Genomic DNA, 16,580 nt, shown 5'->3' on the forward strand with positions numbered 1-16,580 from the left:
GAATATAATGGGCATCTTATTTAGTTTAAGCTAATCATTAGCGCACAATAAGGGGCCCTTTTACAAAGCTGCGGTAAAAAGTGGCCTGAAGTAGTGTGTGGATGTTTGAAAATTGCCATATGCCAAGGCCACTTTTATCCCAGCAGAAATGTCCATTATTTTAAATGGAAGTCGTAAATGTCCATGTGCTAATAAAAATATTGATGCGCGGCGATTTACTGCCTGACCCTTACCGTCTCCTATTTAGTAGGTGGTAAGGGCTCATGCGCTAACCTGGACAGCGGATGTCGATGGCTGATTACTGGCAGGCATGCTTATTTCTCGCCCCCCTTGCGCTAGCAAATAAAAAAAATATTTTCTGGAGTGGGAAATGCCGCACGGCAAATACAGAAGTACCTCAGGGCACCGTGGTGCACTGCGTGCTAGCCCTACTACGCCTTTGTAAAAGAGCCCATAATCCATTGGCAGACCTTAGTAAAAGGACCCCTTAGTGAGGAAAAATTCCTTGGTAATTTTAGTGATAACTTTGATGGGCTTTGAATTATAATCACAGGTCATAAAAACTACTTTGGTATCATATATAGATAGATATATTTTTTTTTTAAACCCTCACAATTGTACTTAGCTTCATCAAAGTTTCTGAATTTCATTTTCAAAATTCCAGTGAAGTCCCCAATTTTGCAGACTGCTATTTCAGGGGAATAATCAATGCAAAAAATGTCTGCCTCAAATTCAACAAAAATACAGTTACTTTTAGTTATTTCAATTGCACTTTTCAATATTACAGTCTGGGAATTTGACTACCATCTTGTGTTTTAAATACACAAGAATTAACCTACCAAATATTAGTACATTCCTTCTAAAGACATACCACTGGTTTAAAATGGACCAATTATCTTCCAAGTTCTCATTTCATCTCTAAAACTCATTGGTAGAAAACTTTGGCACTCATACTCAAAAGTTCCCATTGGTCAAGATACAAATTATTAATTTCCTCCATCTTTAAAGATTCATTGTTACCAAATCCTAGCCATAAGATAATTCACAAATTCTATATACAACTTCTCAAAAACAAATTCTGATCAACTTTTTTTATTTAATCCATAGAGTTCAACTGCATTCAAGCAAAATAAAAATTAAAAAATCCATTGTTCTACACATCATAGGGCATTTCCTCAATCTCCACCATGCAAGCTGCTCTGAAGTTGATCTATAATGCAGCACTGTAGCTGAGAAAATTAGTGTTTTTCTATACAGTGAGAAATCTTTGGTGCATCAAGTTTCTTCTTTTCAAGACAGTAGTTATGCATAGCTAACCAAAGAGTGGCAAAGCTGCTTTACATGTTTCTTATGAAGATCCAGTCTAATCCATTGGAATAAGACCAGTGTCTTCTGTGGAAGATGAGCACAGTGGGTAACATTGGGTATCCTTCACAACTGAACCTTCTGTTCTTCTTGAGATGCTATTCTTAGACCATGCATCTATCCCTCAACTACTCTAGTGTCATTGTATACAGTAAATCTATGCCCCACTCATTTTGTTGTCAATAAAGAGATCTAGTGCTCCTAAACTGGGCCGCTAGCAGAACAGATTTTGCTGGATTTGATACCAGAAGTTCAAAGGAATTGCATCCTTATCTAACGCTCTTGCGATTGTCCCACATTGTTCGTATATTGTATTGTGTCTTCTGTTTTATTATGAACTAGTAAAAAAGGCCCGTTTCTGGAATGAATGAAATGGGCGCTAGCAAGGTTTTCCTGGGAGTGTGTATGTTTGAGAGAGAGAGCCAGAGTTAATGTGCGGGTGTGTGACAGAGTGAGACTGTCTGTGTGACAGTGTGTGTGTGAGAATGAGAGTGTGTGGCAGGGCCCCCTCCCCTGTTCCTAATGCCCCTCACCCTGTTCCCTCCCCTCCTTTTCCTCCTCCTTCCCACACTTTGGGTTCCTTAAGGCTTTCAAAAGTCTATGTACCTCCGTGGCCCTAACACCCAGTATCCGGATACCCCACCGCTTTCCTCCTCCCCCCTCCCCCAAGATGTAATACTTTCACGTCCTTCATTTTTTAAAAAAAGTGTCCTATCTACCCTGTGTACAAGTGCCTGGCATTCAGATTGTGTTCCTCTCGTAAATTTTCATTTCTTTCATTCATTCAGAACTTGCCCCCCCCCCCCCCCCGAACACTTTTGGTTCCTTCAGTCTTTTAAAACTGTCCTATGTACCCTGTGTGCTAATGGCCAGCATTGAGATTGTTTTCCTATCCCAAATGTTCATGTCTTTCAGTCCTTCAGAACTCCCCCCTCCCCCCCATTTAACACTTTCGGTTCCTTCAGTCTTTTAAAACTCCTATCAACCCTGTGTCCTAATGGCCAGCACTCAGATTGTTTTGCTTTGCCAAATTGTCACTGATGTCACTGAGGTCAGTGCGTGCCTGCCTAGCAGACCACTTCCGGCAGGCATGGTCCCAGGCACATCCTGTTGGAGGTGAGAATTATTATATAGGATGTCCTAACTGTAGTCCACTTAGAACAGTGGATAATGCGGAATATACTATGCGTTTGGTTGCTATTCTCTAAACATATTACAAAATATTACAGAAAAATTGGACAGGAATTAGAGAAAAAAGTCTTTTATTCTTACTCACCCACCAGCATAGCATCAGATATCAGTTGCAAGTTGTAACAAACTTACAAAATCTAACATCAGTACCTCTGGTAATTATAAGTAATCAGACTAATTATATAAAGAAGAGAAAAAGGAGGAAGGAAAGTTTATTCCTCATACAAAGGTCACAGAACAAAGAGAAAGAAAGGAAGAAAGAAATGAATGAATGAAAGATTCTTAGCTGTAAAGAATTAGTTTTTACGAAGGGGGGAGATTACCCCCTTTGGGAAAAATAGGCCATGGGAGGGATCTGAAACTCTCTTTCCATCATGGCTAGTTTTCATAGTTTCTTTGTCTGCAGCGTGGCTGTGGTGAGCATCCACTTCTCCCTAACCCTGGACCAATCATAGGTGCTCCATATGTGCTAGAGACTTGTAATTGCTGTACTTGACATACCTCTTCTCAGTAAATTACATTTGTAACAAGTTATACCAGGTAGCTGAGTTGCCCTAGCAACAGGAGGCCTCATCAGAGTCTGTGACCAGCCAGAAATTCCTTCATGTGGTTGATAATAAAGAAAGATAGGGGATGGGAAATAGTGCAGCATACCTGAAGCAGAACAGTATAGCTAAAAATTATAAACAGGAATGTAAGTCTTAAATAAATAGATAAAAGCAAAGAGATCTTACTGGTCTTGAACTACTCTGACTCCAAAGACAGGTGGAGGACAATTTTATAACAAGGTGCCTAGTTACCACTATTTTATAAAGACACATGAGCAGCAGAAATCTCGCTTATCTTGGAGGTGGGGACAGTTACACCTACTGTTAAGCTGGTGTAAATGTGTATGTCTAAATTATCCAAAAAACAAGTTGATTTTATATAGTGTTGTCGAAACAGTATTTGACAATGAAGGAACAACAATTTTTGCAGGTATCATTCCTTGTTATATTTGTCATTTACGTTCTTCCTAAAGTACATAAGAATTTACAAAATCCTCCTGGCCGCTCTATTATTTTTGTGTAAAGATTCATTACTTGAACCCTTGTCAGTGTACGTTGATACATTTCTGAGACCCTTTGTTAGTCTGAGTCTGTCCTATATTAAAGACTCTACAGACTTTGTTGCTACAGACTTTGTTGCAGCTTGATGCTTCTTATCTTCAGGAACAACATGTTCTCGTGGTGAGGGCTGATATTGAGGCACTGTGTGCAAACATCCCACAAGATGCAGCCTTGATGGGGGCAGAAGAGGTATTGAATTCTCTGACGATTCTTGGACGATTCCTCATTTATGGTTGATTTATTATGTTCTGAACTTGAGAAACACTTTTTAATGTTCCAAGAATATTATTTTTTTACAGGTGAAGAGGTCAGTCATGGGGGGTTACAGTTGCACCTGACATTGCCAACTTATATACGAGTTGGTTTGAATGCCTGTTTTTGGCTACTTCACCTTTTTTTCATCTTGTCAGATTGTGGAAACATTTCATTGATGAGTTTATGTTGTGGATGGGTTCTGAGCAACAGTTACGAGATTTTTGTACATGGCTTAATTCATGTGATGTGTTTGATACTACCTGTATATCATTTTTGGATCTTCAGGTAACATGCACCACTACTGGGTTCACATATTCTGTTTTTCGAAGGCCAACTGATAGGAAAACATTATTACAATTTCAAAGTTCACACCCGCGCAGGCTACATGAGAGTATCCCAGTGGAGCAATTTTTAAGACTCAGATGCATTTGTTCTACTGTAAGTGAATATAAGCGTCAAGTGGCCAACTCGCTTCAAATATTTTTGATCCGCCGATATCCTGAAAGGGTTGTAAGAAAGGCCTTTAAGAGGGCAAGATGGGCTGAATGTACTTGTTATCTTCTACTCCCTCTCATGAATCTGACCGCATTACTTGCATGCTTCCATATTCTCCAGGGATTTATAAAATGAAATCAACCGTTTTAAAATTTTGGCCTGAATTGCAGTTACATTCGGTATTATAGGGAAAGGGAAATGGGACTTGATTTACCGCCTTTCTGATGTTTTTTGCAACTACATTCAAAGTGGTTTACATATATTTAGGTACTTATTTTGTACCAGGGGCAATGGAGGGTTAAGTGACTTGCTCAGAGTCACAAGGAGCTGCAGTGGGAATTGAACTCAGTTCCCCAGGATCAAAGTCCACTGCACTAACCACTAGGCTACTCCTCTGTTTGCTTTTAAACATGGGAGACATCTAAAGATGTGTTGATCCCTTCCCTTTTGCTTAGTGCTTCTCTCGCCATTGACCATACATCTGAATTGGAACATTTCCCTTGTGGACACTAGGGTGTGGGGGTCCTTGTTTTCTGGCAGTTTTTTGGTATTTGAAAATTTTGCACATCATACAGCACAAGTAATTTATGCCATTTGGAGTCCTTGTGCTTTGGTTTACGTGGGTTAAACATTGCACCCATTAAAGACCAGACTCATTGAACACTGTAGTCGGTTGCATCAGCAGGATGAAAATGTCCCTATGGTATCACATTGTCTAATGTGGAACCTTTAGGACTGAATAAAGCAATTGAGTGGTGATTGAAATTCTGGGTTAATTCAGTGTGGTGTTTTGAAGATTTGCACACAATTATTGGACATTTTTGTTACTTAGCCGCTGGTTTTTAGGTTTCTGCTGTGGTAACTCTTTTGATGTGATTTAGGTCCAGTGGTATCGCTGTAAAATATTAAAGGGGTCCAAATCCTTATGTCATCACGTTTCACGTAGGCTTTTCAAATACGAATGGTATATGTGCGACATTTTCAGTGAAGGTGGTGTGCCCTTGAAGTATAGCGTTGTTGATGTAAGAAGGTTGGTTAGTCTTCTCTACTTGATATTTTGATGGTCTTGTTTGGAATAACTAGTGAATATTTTTAAGATGTTTATTATGTGTGTTTTATATTTGTGGTTGGCCTGAGCATTACTACCCCAGAAGCAGGTAGATGCCAAAACGCTCTTGCTGGTAATTTGAGCGTCGGGTATTAAGTGGTCTAGCGCTGGAGTTTTGCTTGGAGCAAGATAAGTGACCATAGTCAATTTTAGAGTCATTTTTCTTTGAAAATGATGGGAGTTGTAATAAATATATATTTATAAATGGATATTTAACCTGCACAGGAGCAAGAAATTTCTGCACATAAGACTCACTGTGGTGAGGTGCGGACTTATGTGTTGTAAGAGGTCCTATGCCCCCCATAAATGCTTGTTTTGATGCAGTATCTCCTTTGGTGCCTTATTTGGGATCTTGCCAGGTATTTGTTACCTGGATTGGCCACTGTTGGAAACAGGATGCTGGGCTTGATGGACCTTTGGTCTTTCCCAGTATGGCAATACTTATAAGGATATAATGTACTTATAATGTACTTATAAGGATTTCTGCTAATTTCCTAGCAGTCACCTTTTTTTTCTGTGATATATATTTTTGTTTGATGTGGAGTGTGTTCCCATATATATTTTCTGGTTTAGATTATCCAAATACATGTGTACTTGAGAACTCCACCCATACTATCAGACTCCACCCCTGTACATTCATACTGGCACAGTACATGCCGTTGTGTCATTCATGGTGTGTACCTATAAGAAGCCAGATATATGCAAAAATGACTTTGTAAAATTATTTTCCTAAGCTTAAAGAGCTACTAACATGAACCAGATCCATATGATCTGAACTGCCTAACCTGTTTGACCCTAAAGAAAAAAAGTAGTGGGTCTGAGGTTGCAAAGAGTTCTGCATAATGACCTGGACAACTGCCCACGCCAAAGCGCCTCTGTCAATTTATTATAAGGTAGCTAGAGAAGCAGCGTGATATACTGTTTGATTTTCTATAGTCCAGAATCAATCCTAAAAGTATTTAGTTATCACATTTCCTTTTCATTTTCCTGTTTACTACACTTCTTTGCTGCTAGCATCACTGTGTAGGACAAGAGACTTAACTGGCTCCTGATAACAGAAGTATTGATCTATTTAAATTAGTCTGACTCCATAACTGACCAGTCCATTGTCAGGTGCTAGCAGCACACTTTTAATAGTTTACTTGTAAGATGTTATTGCATAGTAATTTTCGATAGGAACTGAAAACATAGGAATGGAACGCTCTACCTTGTGAATGAAGATTAGATTCATGACTCCCCTCCTTACACCCCCCTCCCCTTTCACGTCTCTTGGGGAGTATTGTTAAGAGGGGGAAGGGAATATTTCTCCATGAACCTCTGGTGAACAGTATACTCCATTATTCGTGGCAATACCTCAGATAAGACACACTACACAGTAATTCTGGCTCCCAAAACAGTGTTACATGCAGAAAGTGGTAAGAAAATCTGTACACTTTAGGTTAACAGAAACTTTCCATATTTTCTTGAAAGAGATTAAACAAACACGTAGAGTTCTCCTTCTCTTCAGTACACCCTTCAGCTTCTTCCACCTTCTTACCTGAAGCGTGTCCATCCTCCACCAACCACCCCTTGGCTAAATTCTTTGTGCCCACATAGCTATTAAAATGTGCTACCAGAGTATTTTGCTTTCCACATACATCTGACTTGCATTGCTTGTTGGGAACTGTTGTCCCAATTTCGTTGTACCATTTGAAGCATTCCCACATGCTACAGACAGAGATCACTCCTCTTACTACTCCTGCCGTAGTAATGGGTTTTGTGAATTCATTACCTTTCTCAGGTACTCTGCTCTCTGGAGATTGCCAGCTTCTCTCATCTGACATACTCAAGAGTCAAGCCTGTCCTCCTTACTGGTAAAAAGAATATAATCCCTCTGTTCTACCAAATAAAAATCTGGGCCTAGAATATTTCTGTAGCATAGACCTTTCTCTGCAAAAGGTCAAACTTTCAATTGTCCTCTGAAGGTAAAGTTCTGTACTCTATGTGTCTCTGCATCTTCTTCTTCTAGGAGACACCACTTGCTGCACATGACTGGTTCTTCTAATCTATATACCATTATTTGTGTAAAAGGGTGAAATGGCACATTAGCCAGCCCGCTGGGTCCTTTTTAAAAGTCTGGTGCCATTCTATGCATAATGTTGTGTATAGACTATACCATTGTGGGTTCTACTCATAAAATTTATACAGAGACTAGGAGGCGGGATATAAGGCAGGCTTCGGAAGTAAAGTTAGATGTAGAGAGCGTAATTCTGTAATATGGTTTCTAAGAAAGGTGCTGGTTCAAGCGTATTTTCTTTATAGAATACTAGTGCAAGCAGTTGAAAACATGCTTCTGTTTAAGGCAAGAGTATGTGCACAAGCCTCATTGCTGCTGTATATCAAGATGGCCGCCGTATAGCAGATGCAGGAGCCGTTGGCTCCTGATGCCATCGCCGCAATCGACCGTTGCGTGGCCGTGATCTGGCCAGATCTTTTCGACCACTACCCCATGTGGGCTGCCACGGAGCTCTGATCATCTGTGGGTCGGTTCCTGCTTGTTTTTCTGTCACCGTTAGTGACACTGAGGGAGGCTGATGCCGGGAGGGTCCAGGCCTGAAGCGCCGCGGAAAAACTCATCGGTGGAGCTCAGTGTGGGGTTCATCAGCCGCGCTTAATGCTACAGTCCCGTCGCAGGAAGGCCGGCGGCCGTGGAGTCGCGATCCTGTCAGCAGGAGTGGTGCACGGAGTGGTGGTATAGAAGAAGGACTGAGTGATCCCAGAACCATTGACTGGCCTAGTCTGCCCTGCTCCTCATCGATATTCCTGCAGCCCAACTGCTGACTATTGGAGGCCTGACCGGTACACTTTTGCAGTCGGGGCAATCCCTGTCGGCGTTGCCTCCTGGTACTGAAGACGCCCAGCTGAAGGGTGCCGCCTGGCTTTCGATCACCTCTGGTATCCCGAATTGGTTGAGCCCTCTTCATTTCGTCCTTCGTCCAACACCGCCTCCTCTACAACGGACTAACAGCTGATGAGCTCTTTCCTACCGCCTTCACTGTTTCGTCTGCTGGAGTACCTGGAGAACGGTTCCTAGCCATGATGGGACAATCTTCATCGTTTGGCCTCCCGCAAGATCTGATCTTCTGTGTTTCGGCGAGTCAAGAGCTGATTCTGTCCTATTTTTCTTTCCTTTCTTTTCGTTTTGTGTTCTTTTCCCTGCCTGCTGCTCATTTGCTTAACTTTTTGTATTTATATTCCCTTCCCTTTTGCCTTCAACTGTCATTGTAATTCTTTTCCTTAGTTCATTGTAAGCCGTTTTGGGGCTGCGTTACGTGGCAAAAAGCGGGGTATAAATGATCTTAAATAAATAAATAAATAACTGCCTTTGCCTAATTGTGTGTTAGGATGTTTGTATATTATAATATTCTAAAATTAATGCTTGTATTTATGTGCTGTGACCATATTCCACCCAAATTCAGCCCTTGCATGATTACACCAACAAAGTACATGCCATCAATCATGGAATGTACTTTCCAGTAGCAGGTATTCTATGAGGTCATTTTTGCATCTAAATGGCCCTTAAATGACAGACTCCTACCATTTTACATGCCTTCCTGCTGCTTAAAACTAGGCGCACGTTTATAGAATTACCTCCAGAGTGACTAAATTCAGCGCAGGCCTAACTTATGCATAGAAGCAGCACCCAGGTTGCTGCTTAAACATTTATTCAGCAGCACTTTTAAATGGCTGGCAGCACTAAATACACAAATAATGTAAAGTGCCACCTCCAGTGTTTTTCTTTATCCAACAACCGCAAACACTGAAAATCAGGCCCATAGTTTTTACTTTGCTTTCACTAAATTAAGTCTTTTTTTTTTTCCTTTTCCAGGCAGTAAACCAGCCCTCCAGCCTAGTGGAATCCGAGCAGCTGGCCCAAGATTTCTTGACCCATTCCTCACTAATGCTAAAGCCGGAAGTAACAATGTGAATTCTACAACTCCTGCTCGGCCAGCAGCTGCTTCAGAGGCTGTCAGCAATGCTCTGCGAGCTGTACCATCTATACCTTGTACCACCTCTTCCCCTCCTCTTCCCACTACCAGCAAACCCCTGCCCACTGTCCAGGACTCTTCGCCTCCTCCCCCTTTGGTGGACAGGTCTACAAAAATGATCTCTCAGGTCCCTGTTTATCCTCCTCCTCTTCCACCACCTCTGCCATTTCTCCCTCCCGTGTCACAGAGTGACATCCCTTTAAAGTCTCAAGAGATCCCTGCACTCCCACCTCCTCCTCCACGTCCTGCACCGCCCTTTGGATTTCCCAACAAAGTTGCAGACTTTTCCAGCTCTTCCCCCCCACTGTCTGGTTCTAGAGATCCTCCTCCCTCGCCACCACCCCTACCACCACCGTTATTTAACCGCAGACCCGTCTTTCTGCCTCCGTCTTCTACAGCCATTAGCAATACCTTATATGGAAATAATGTCCCACCTGCTCTGCCTCCAAAATCTATGTACCCATTCCAGCCTTCCAAACCCAGCATACAGTCGATGCCTCTACCTCCCACACCACCTTTCTCACAAACCGCAGCAGTGCAAAAGAGGATGCAAACCAAATCTGCAGGTACGATATACTCTGTTTTCAAAGTAGTTTTGCTTGATTCGGAAGATGAAAAGGAGAATATTTTTGCATGACTGCTGTCTGCCCAGATACTATACTATACAGAACAGCTGAGTGAGACAGGAATTCTAAGCTTTTTAACTAATGACTAAACAGGTACAGGTGTCTATTCAGGCTATGATACTTCTTGTTGGTACAAGTGTGGAGGTAATGAATCAAGGCTATATATATTTGGTAGGACACCCTGTTTATAAAGCAGGGAGGTTGGGAATTTCATTAGGTTTTTAAGATGTACCTCTATGATGGAATCTATGGTTTATTTTGGGTTTTATGGTATCAGGAATTTTCTGAATTGGAGAGTAAGCATGCCTCTCATTAATCAGTTGCTGCTTAATGGAAATCAAACAGACTCCAGCGCTAGAAGACATGATTTGATGCCTCTAGAATATTTATTTAATGGAGATACTTGAGGGTGATTTTATAATAGATTTTTTTTGCATGTATATACCAATATGTGTGCAAAATGCCTCATTTAACATTATCGCACATGTACAAGCACATGTGATTAAACTCTGGAGTTCGTTGCCAGAGAATGTGGTAAAATCAGTTAGCTTAGCAGGGTTTAATAAAAGGTTTGGATAATTTCCTAAAAGATGAACTTGGGAAAATACACTGCTTATTTCTAGGATAAACAGCATAAAATCTGTTTTATTATTCTGGGATCTTGCCAGGTACTAGATTGACCTAGATTGGCCTCTGCTGGAAACAGAATACTGGGCTTCATGGACCTTCAGTCTGTCCCAGTATGACAACACTTATGTTCTTATGTAGGTGCATATTTGAATGTGACCCAGGGCAGGTGTGGTTTGGGGGAAGAGTTAAGGTGAAACATTCGCAGTGTAACAAGAACATATAGTTTGTAAAGTTTTACTTATCACTGTGTGCCCTGTGTACATTTAGAGTTGCTGTAAATATATGTGGCTGTGTTTTAGTCGTAATTTGAGTTTTTTATGCTGGTATTTTGTAGCACATAAGGGCCTATGTGTCTTAAATTAGGCGCCAGCTTGGCCTCCCATCCTAGATGACCTGATATAACATGGAGATGAAAAGAGAAACTTAAAACATTCTACTTATTCTAGAGATCCTTTCAAGCCTGGCATAAAAACACTTCAGTCTGGTAACAATATTTGACTCTTCCCAGGTCCTAGTCTATAAGGAAGACATTGTTGATATGTTCATTGTGTTTCTTCTGCCTTTTAAAGCTTTAATTTAGCACTATTAAGACAGATTTTAAAGAGCGTACAAATCACAAGTGAGACGTCCAGGTTGGGACATGACAATTTCCAGTAGTATCTTAGAAAAGGATCTGCCAATATAGAGCCTTTTCCAAAGTACATGCAAAAATGGACCGATTTTACAGTTGTCAGTGTCTGAAATATCAACAAGGTAAATGTGGCAACATACAGCTGTATTTCCCAGGCAGTAAGTATTCAGACCTGCCATTCTAGAAACATAATCACAAAGGAGTAGGGGGAGTGGCCTAAAGAATTCCAGAACACTCTTATGGATGCATAAATATTTACTGAAAAAAAAGCACATTATGGAACAAGACCCAACATGGGACCATGTAGCCGAAACATGGTCCTGTGCTTTGTTCAGTAAATATGTATACATTCATAACTGTTTTTCTAGAAGTCTTTGGTCCACCCCTACTCCTCTGCGATTGTTGGACTACATGTAGGGGTTCTGGTTCTGTTCCTGTTCTTTTCGTTGATTCTAGAAACACACACATTTGCTTCCTCAAGCTGTCACAAAGCCCCCACTTTTGAGGGGAGGGGGGAGACAAAAATACACACTGGGGGATTAAGGGGACAAGCTCCCCTAATCCCCCCGGTAAAGCACTGCACGACACAAGCAACTTCATATAACCTAGACATTCCCCGGAGCAGGTGTAAATTCTAACATTAATCTCAGAGGTCAGAACCCTGCATTTTCCTGTCTAAAATGGGGAATACACCTGTATATTTTAGCCCTGCCCAGACTAAGAGCCCTGTTTATTAAGCTGTGCCGTAGGCGTGCTAACTTTTTAGGTCGCACTAATGCTAGAGACACTATTCCTATGGGTATCTCTAGCATTAGCATGCGCTAAAACGTTAGCACACCTACAGCGGGCTTAATAAACAGGGCTCTTAGTCTGGGCGGGATTAAGGCAGGGCTAAAATATACAGGTGTATTCCCCTAAGAAGTACATTCCAAGGGAGTGTGCATGTACACTCCCTTAGAATATACACGTATTCGCAATTTGGACATGTACGGCTTGGCTTTCTAGAATTGGAATGTAGACGTTTATGCGATATAGCTGTCTAAATGCCGGTTTATGCATGTCCAAATTGTAAATTTCCTATTCATGTAGGAAGTAAAAGTTAGGCAGCGGGATGATGTGTGCTATGCACAAATTCTGTATTGGCAATTGTGCATGCAATCATCACTAAAAACCAACCTGTTCAAAAAGGCATACCCTACTGACCCAACATAAATGCCTACACTCTGCAACACAGCAAAACCTAATCGACCACATCACCATGGTGGGAGGCGGGGCTGGTGGTTGGGAGGCGGGGATAGTGCTGGGCAGACTTATACGGTCTGTGCCAGAGCCAGTGGTGGGTGGCGGGGCGGGTGGTTGGGAGGCGGGGATAGTGCTGGGCAGACTTATACGGTCTGTGCCCGGAAAAGGACAGGTACAAATCAAGGTAAGGTATACACAAAAAGTAGCACATGTGAGTTTATCTTGTTGGGCAGCCTGGATGGACCGTGCAGGTCTTTTTCTGCCGTCATCTACTATGTTACTATGTTATTTGTTTCTCTACCGGTCTTGGCGAACGCCACTACAGTACTATGTAAGCCACATTGAGCCTGCAAATAGGTGGGAAAATGTGGGATACAAATGTAACAAATAAAAAAAATAAATAAATAGGGTTTCTAAAATAACCACCATTATCTTTAGAATACCCTGACCAACCCCAAATAGATCTTAGTTCAGATTGGATAAGGGTGGGGGAATGGGGCAGTTTGGAGGGGGGGAGATTGAGGGTGGGAGCACGCTCTGCGGAGAAATCTGCATGATTGAGCAGAGACTGTTGCTTTTCTTTTGGATTTGTTGCAAAGCACATGCCCTACATAATATTTGGTGTGTTGACCTTTTAGAAATATACTTGACTCACCATTACAAAACAGGAAATGCACATATACCTTTAAAACCCTTATGTACTCTGTGCATGCTGTGGTTATACACATGGAAGTAGAGGTCTGTCTAAAATTTACTGCTTATGCATGTATGCTTGTTTACATGAGTAAAGCAACTCTGTACAAGTGCAAATGGCACCTGACCCTTTCACATTGACCTTTGTAGAGGGAGACATTTTATATTCAGCTTCAGCCATTCAGATCTTACAGTGTCCAGCACAAATGTTCCTAAAATTTGTATAAATTCTATTTCAGTGTTTGCTGGAGGGAAGTCAATTCCACCTCCCATCCCACCAGCACGATCGCCAGCCACGGAGCTTTCAAGCAAGTATCAGCCTAACCAGGTCTCAGACTGGGCTTCCTCCTATCAGCCACACCCAATCTTCAAAAGTGCGAACAATGAGATCATGGGTAAGATTTTCTAGAAATGCGTATGACAGGTCATTTAACATAGGTACATTTCCAAATATCCAACTGCCTCCAAGTGACAATAAATCTTTATATACTTTGCTGTTGAAACTGTCCTATTTCTAGTGGACATTCGATTGTGATGTGCTACGGATTCCAGGCATTAATTAGTTCCTGTGCATGTCTAGGAATGAGTTTACATGCAAAGCTCACAAAACTAGCTTTACAAGCCTTCTGATTGAAAATTAACAGTGGAGGGACTGTACCTAATGAATATCATCTGGCACGCTGGAAAGGAGGGGGTTGGGCCTCTGATTTTGATCAGTGATTGCTCAGATTGTATGACACCTAGTCCCAGAAGACTCATGAACTTTATTGTGAACAAGAAAAGCTAGTGTCTTTCAATAAAGATAATGCCCTCAATATTCAGCCTGCAGCAGCGAGTGTTATGCTGCCCGCTGGCGGTGTTATTCCCAGATGTTCAATGCCAGACCCTGTTTGGGCGTCAGCAACAAATACCCGTTTTTTTGTGGGGTTTTTCTTTTTTTTTTTAAAGGTGGCTAAGTCAATATTCAGTCCTTGTCCACATAAGCCAAACTGCTTAAAGATAGGACTGCTATTTATACAGCCAAATTTAAGCAGTTTACTTATGTGGTGAGCGGCTGAATATCGCCACTTAATCCAACTCCACCCCGGAACACCCACAAGTTAGCCACTGAAAATGACCGGATAGCCACCAACTGGTTTAAATCATTTTGAATATCAGCCAGGCAGTTTCTAGGTGCATTTTGAGCAATCACACCTGTTATTGAGGGTATAGCTGTTGTCTGTCCATACGAATTATATGATATGCACATCTGCAACTTCATATCTATCTTTACTGATGAGGCTGCACAATGCACAGGCCACATGTCAGAGGGTGAACCAGGACCCATATGGCAATGAAAAAGAGAGAGAAAAAGGAAGGAAAAGGAGGATGGGGTGGAGGAGGGTGAGAAACAGGAACGAAGGAAAAGGGAGACAGTAGGGGAAAAGTGAAAGGGGGGGAGGAAACAGGAATGTATGGGGATGTGCAGGGCCACCGGGAGGGGGGACAAAATTCCCCAGTCCCGGGCCACCAAGGAGGGCCTGGCGCTGGAGTCTCTTGTCTTCTCCTGCTCCCAGGCCGCTGGTGCCGCAGTCCCGTCTCCACCTGCGTACCCTCAGCTCCTTTCTGTCTGTCGTCCAACCCCTGTATTAAAAAAAAATCTCTAAAGCAGCAGCGCCGCGCCTTCTGTCTCTGCAAAAGTGGCAGATCGCCTCGGGCGGGCCTTCACTCACTGTGTCCTGCCCTCCTCTGATGTAACTTCCTATTTCCATGAGGGCGGAACACAGTGAGGGAAGGCCTGCCCGAGGCGATCTGTCGCTTTCACACAGAAGGTGCTGTGCTGCTGGTTTAGAAATATATATTTTTTAAATTTAAATGAAAGGGGTTGGATGGCAAGCAGAAGGGAGCAGAGGGTAGGTAGATAGAGACTGAGAACTGCAGCGCCGGTGGCCTGGGAGCAGTAAAGGGAGGCGACAGCAGTAGCGATTGAGGGGTGGGGGGTGATCCTTGGCGGGGCGGTGGCAATCCTGGAGGGGGCGCGGCCTTCCCCCGGGCCCGGCTCAGTCTCTCAGCGGCCCTGGGGCTGTGAATGACATTGCCCTTGCATACATCCTCACCACAGCCTTAAAGGGACAGGGAAATACCCTGGAGGAGTAGCCTAGTGGTTAGTGCAGCAGACTTTGATCCTAGGGAACTGGGTTCGATTTCCACCGGAGCTCCTTGTGACTCTGGGCAAGTCACTTCACTCTCCATTGCCCCAGGTACAAATAAGTACCTGTATACACTATGTAAACCACTTTGAATGTAGTTGGAGAAACCACAGAAAGGCGGTATATCAATTCCCATTCCCTTTCTCCTATTGTAACAGGATGTTACTCGCCTTGAACTGCTACTGAAAAGGTATGAATAAATCCAAAATCTATTCCTTATTCTTCTCACTCCACCTTGATACCAGTACCATAGCCAGGTGCAGGGGAGGTGGGAAGGGGGATTGGAGAGCAGACTGCTGACCGCATATTTTAAACATGAGGATCGCATGAAAAATAGGTGCCGGCACAAGTCCATTTGGGGGAGCAGCTATTCCCCTGACGACCCGGCTAGCTACACCTCTGCTTGATACTGAACATATGGAGACACATGAACATTCCAGCTGTACACAACCCTCTCCTCACACACACATACATACCCCGCTTATCACCCTACTAAGCCATAGCCAACCACACCCCTCCCCATCGAGTCACACTTGAATGTGTCCTAGTCTGCCAGTGGAGAAACGGGAAACAAAACATTGCATCATACTAAGGGTACACTTTCCAGCTTGTTTCCTCTTTTATGAAAGGTGATTTCTCATAACTTTTTATTCAATTTACTAGTCTCATGTACTAACCTGTGTTACTGTGTGTTAATACTCATTATCACGAATAGGCATAATTTATCACAAGTCCCATTATTCTCATTGGCTTTTTACTAATTAAGGCATAACTCACATTAAGGGGGTCTTTTACAAAGGTGCATGAAACACTAGAGACACCCATAGGAATATATATAAGTACATAAGTAATGCCACACTGGGAAAAGACCAAGGGTTCATCGAGCCCAGTATCCTGTCCACGACAGCGGCCAATCCAGGCCAAGGGCACCTGGCGAGCTTCCCAAACGTGCAAACATTCTATACATGTTATTCCTGGAATTGTGGATTTTTCCCAAGTCCATTTAGTAGTGGTTTAT

The 16,580-nt window shown here is 42.5% G+C and overlaps 1 protein-coding gene across 5 annotated transcripts in view; it reads left to right on the forward strand.

Annotated features, from left to right (window-relative positions):
- The window catches only part of WIPF3 (WAS/WASL interacting protein family member 3), a 140,683-nt gene that overhangs the window by 109,378 nt on the left and 14,725 nt on the right, over positions 1-16,580 (forward strand). For all 5 annotated transcript variants that reach the window (XM_030202493.1, XM_030202514.1, XM_030202509.1 and 2 more), the window contains exons 5-6: positions 9,392-10,117; positions 13,613-13,768. In XM_030202493.1, coding sequence (XP_030058353.1) covers positions 9,392-10,117; positions 13,613-13,768 — 882 coding nt within the window. The remainder of the gene's footprint in view (positions 1-9,391; positions 10,118-13,612; positions 13,769-16,580) is intronic.

Source organism: Microcaecilia unicolor, chromosome 1, assembly GCF_901765095.1.
Source record: "Microcaecilia unicolor chromosome 1, aMicUni1.1, whole genome shotgun sequence".
NCBI lineage: Eukaryota > Metazoa > Chordata > Amphibia > Gymnophiona > Siphonopidae > Microcaecilia > Microcaecilia unicolor.